Below are 4,592 nucleotides of genomic sequence, written 5' to 3'. Positions count from 1 at the left end.
TTTAGAGTATCTCAATGCATAGCGGAATATACAGTTGCCATGCCAACTAGTCTTTCCATTTACACAACTAAAGCTAATGCCGACATGAGATGTCACTCGGTCCTGCGTAATGAGCCACTGGTTGCGGGAACCGGGACTTACTGTCAATTTACGAGATGTCGTCAAGTGGGCAGGTACGAAGGAGACTCCAAATCTTAATTGAGGAGAGATGAGGTGATTTTCCAAATTGTGAATTCCTCCATAGAAAGCCTCCAACCTCTATTTGTGATTGTGCGGCCGTCGCACGGCATTTCCATGAAGGATATCCAAGACCCCTCGTGGTTACTCCTCAACAACAACCTCCTACACATAATCCTCCCCGTATGCTATCATACTAGAGCTCCATGTTTGGGATACCTGTCCAACCACCCCCCGGACCCCTAGAAGTCAGTCACGGGATCCCGCTTGTGAACATATGCGGAAGCTCATTAATCAGCACTTCCGGCTACACGGAATCCTTTTAAACAAGAGCTCACCACCCTACACTCAGCTTTTCTGGTGCTGGATACATTTTTTCTCTTTTTATGTTATATCTCACCTGGAATTCAGTGGAACGGTATTGGTGGAGCGCGAGAGGGTATTGCGACGGAGCACAGCGAACTCCCGCAGAACACTCTGGATATGGGTAGGTGCCTCCCCCGAAAACCTCAGCTTTTCCACAAGAATAAGAATGTTTACCAGCTGTAAGGGCCCCGGCTCAGAACAAAAGGACAGAATCGCTTCCTGGCTACCTGAGATTTCTCGATTGTGCCGGGATTGTCGGCACATGACGGGGGGAGGGAGAGCAGGATCACGAGGGGCAAACCAAGGATCTTAAGGTTCGAGAATATTCACGGGGTTGATAGAGGGGTTTGTGGTTGCTAGGGTACGGATGATAAACCAGGCCTGGGAACTTTAAACAGGGACTTTTTAAAAGGAGAACGACGAAAATGGCGAAACTGCCCTAACGAAATGAGAGGAGGATTGGTAACACGACGGAAAAACTGTGACCCCCGGGAAACAATTTTGCAGGGAGCAGGGGGGTTTGCTCCTTTTCTTGTCATGCAACTTTCTCTCCAAAGTGTCGCCCAACACAAATAACTATCCATAAACTAAATGGTAAAGTCAGGGGCATCTAGGTCAAAACGAAGTCATTCTTCTACCCTATTGTGGCGCACCACACTTATCCGTTCGTTACCACACATACCCCCTTCTTTGCGTTCTCCCTTCCTAACAAAAGGAGTACAAGCTAAAGAAATCCACTGTTTTTCGCATCAGCATAGTCCCCGTTCCATCCCTTTGATGGTCACCCGCTAGGCCCTCTAGGAACATGATTTTCTTCCGGTGGATACTTGTTTTCCCTACGTGGATGTGCTATTCCGAGGTGCATCTCGGAAACCCTTACCCGACCAAGCAAATCAATAACCTGAGCATGTCGGCCGGAATCCAGCATCTCCGGCGGAGGATAATATCCAACGCTTCTGGTCCCGCCCCCCCCCCCACCAGTCACCACTGGATGACATGGATGCTCAGGCAGCATAGCGAGGGCAGAGATGGTCAGGGCCGCAGAGCCTATCTCCATATATCTTTGCCCAGGGTCGCCAACTTGTAACTTTGCTTGCTACCCTGTCAGGGGGCATGGTGACGCTCCAGCGAAATTGTTAGTTCATTCCTGAGTCTCACAGGAAAATGCAGTTAGCAGGTCTAATAATGAATATATCATACAGGGCTAACAGAAATGTCAAAAAACCACCGAGAGTCAACTCCCCCGACTTCTTGCATCCTAATACCCATTTCTGAGGAAAACCGTCATGAGGAAGAGAAGGGCACATGAATACCAAAAATCACTATTGCCTCGAGCTCACAAATGTAATGGGCCGACCAGAACCGACCCCACCAGCCACTAGAGATATTTAATCTATTTCTGTGCTAGCTGTATATTTGAGTGTTGACTGCGAATGTTGGTATATCATACACTCTGATTCGCCAATTGGCTATCTAGGACAAGAGTGCTGGGTCCTGGACGGACAAGGTCGGCTAACCGGGCTTGTACAGACCTCCGATGGGTTTTCTAGCCGGATAGGATGTGGCAATCTGTAACCCCTTGCTGCCTCTCGGGGAATGCTAGAATGAGGTCAGTGTTATACCTCATCCCACCTATATAGGGATTGATGTTCCTCTGGATCATTGCTGTATCCTCTCTGTTCCTTCAAAAACTTATATTCAAGGGAGTACTACAATATTTGGGTCCGGTATTGACATCCCCGCCTTACACCAATAGCCCCTCAACTACCGTCAGATGAACGAAACTTCTGTTAGAAATCTTTTAATACACTTTTCCATATTACAGCGGAAGCTCTAATTGCTCTATCTGATGATCCTGTGAACCTCTAAAGCGGTCTGCACAATGGGGGACGGCATAATTGGGAACTGCATAGAGCATCTCAGAATAACTGCTGATCGCCTCCAGTACAACAGCCCCGGATGTATCAATGACTGTCTGGTCTTTTTCGAGTTTACTAGGGGAGGGCGGGAGAAGAAAATGTCGGCTATCGTGAAGCGGAAATCTGGGAACGTGGGGTATTCTGGTAATCCCTCTGACGGGCCAATGTCCCTTTAATCAGGAACTCCCTCGTGGTTTGGTGAACCGGGTCGATCCCAAAACCACTAATACAAACAAAAAGTTCGCACAAACCTTTCAGCGTCCTTCCAAATCAAAGGGTAGAAGTCCGTCAAGCTAAACTTGCACGGTAGGGGGGGATGAGAATGAATTGCGGTCTGGAGCCGGGCGCACTATTCTTCAAGATGTCAAGGACGGGAGAAACCTGGGGTAGTGTCCTATCTGGAGACGATACGGGGCGATCGAGCGAATATTCCAGACCTCCATAGTTTACCCAGGCTAATTCAAACCTCTTGGTGAGCACCTGTGAACCGGATAACATCAGCAGTAATCGGGTTAACTCCGGCCTCACCTTTCAATCGGATCGTCGTTTCCTGTGGACAAGGTTCAATCTTCGCTACCATCATAATCAAAATATCCCATAGTGCATCCACCTCAGTAGTAAACCGTTTGCCTTTAACCTTAGAGGCTTGCTTGGCGTATCTGCAAAGGGAGCTTTTCTCCACAAAAGGTTGATGGGGTATTGCGCAAAGCGCAAATGTTTTGCTTCAATCTTCCTCGCCGTCGCTATTAATGAATAAATTGGAAAAAATGGCATCCACTCAGACTTTAAGATGAGTTGCGGGGGAGGAAGCGATGGCGGATCTACGGCAACCCGGATCTGCCGATAACCAGAGGATACCAGACCTGTTCTTTTCTAACCAGCCATAATACTCTGGATGTTCGGTAACGCAAGTACACGTTTCCTCGGCTCTCTCCAAAATCCAGCCCTAGTGCTCCTCATACGCAGTTGTGTACGAGTATGGGGAATGAAAATTTTCCGTGAAGTGCCCACACGAGTCCGTCCCCCCCTCATTGTAATGGGAACTGCTATTGATGGTGTTGCCGTGGTTGTAGTTATTATTAGAATGACCTGTGCCGCTATACTGTATTCTCCCAGACCATGGTGTCCGACCGGGAATAGAACTATAGCAAATGGCATTAGTAGATAGAAGAGTAAACAAACACAAGCGATACTACAGGAGCGTACCGTTGCGATGAGAGAGAGACCTGAAGAGCGAGACCTGAAGAGCGGCGCTTGAGAGTAGATTTCCCACCTTATCGATCGATCGTTGAATTGAATTATAGGTTTTGTTTTATCGACAGCGGGATCGAATGGGTTCTTTGAGGGAGAATGGCGGAGGCAGGGGGTCCAGGAGCGTGGAGGCTACCATCTTCTCGGGGGCACAAAACCGTGTTCTTCTCCGGCGGAGAAGCTATCATACCCCACACTGCCCCACACTGGTCTATGATATAGTGCATGCATTATCGGGACCCGGCACGGGCAACCTTTCAGCTAACTACTCGGGTTGTAGATATTGCATATTCCTCAATCCCCGCAAGATCTATATTTACTCCAGTACCCACCCTACCGCATCGGGATACCCATATAAGCCATGGTTTTTGATTGGGAGGACCTATAATACGACTATGGCTTTCTTCAGGACGCGTGGGTTGAGTTTGGCTTGGTTTTAGGGGGACCACTTATACATGCTTATTCTGAATCACTTAGCTGTTTCTCCGTCAAGCACCGTCGTGTGCGGCACCGTGCAGCCACACCGGTAAAGTTTCCACACCCTTCCAAGTATTACTGGGCCTTGAGAACGCTGCACTTACGCCCTCTTTCTCGCTTTTCAGAGAAGCAATTCGCGACAATGGTTTACAATCTCCATACAGGCATATCGGGAAACAGTTACCAAAAAAGATGTTGCTGTATCCTACCGCTAATCGGTATTCATGAGGTATTAGGAAGCGTTTTTGTCTTCACTCGCACCCCACAGCTGCTGCCCTCGCATTCCGTGGCCATCTCCCACAAGTTCCGTTCTATAGAGACGCGATTCCCCGAGGCGAACTAGGGCTTTTCTCGATTACTAGACGAAGTGCAGGAGGAAGGATCTGCAAGATAATGTGGGGT

General features: G+C 48.5%; 1 protein-coding gene; it reads left to right on the top strand.

Annotated features, from left to right (window-relative positions):
* Positions 1 to 563: 563 nt before the first annotated feature.
* GSTUM_00006618001 (uncharacterized protein) lies at positions 564 to 1,664 on the top strand (the record flags this gene model as incomplete). XM_002838821.2 has 4 exons in its annotated part: positions 564 to 664; positions 754 to 857; positions 942 to 1,207; positions 1,297 to 1,664. The coding sequence occupies 2 exons, from the start codon at positions 564 to 566 to the stop codon at positions 854 to 856; spliced, it is 204 nt and encodes a 67-aa protein (XP_002838867.1). The 3' UTR covers position 857; positions 942 to 1,207; positions 1,297 to 1,664.
* Positions 1,665 to 4,592: the final 2,928 nt, after the last annotated feature.

This window comes from Tuber melanosporum (genome assembly GCF_000151645.1).
Source record: "Tuber melanosporum whole genome shotgun sequence assembly, scaffold_29, strain Mel28".
In the NCBI taxonomy this organism is placed as follows: domain Eukaryota; kingdom Fungi; phylum Ascomycota; class Pezizomycetes; order Pezizales; family Tuberaceae; genus Tuber; species Tuber melanosporum.
This window is presented reverse-complemented; position numbering and strand designations above follow the sequence as displayed.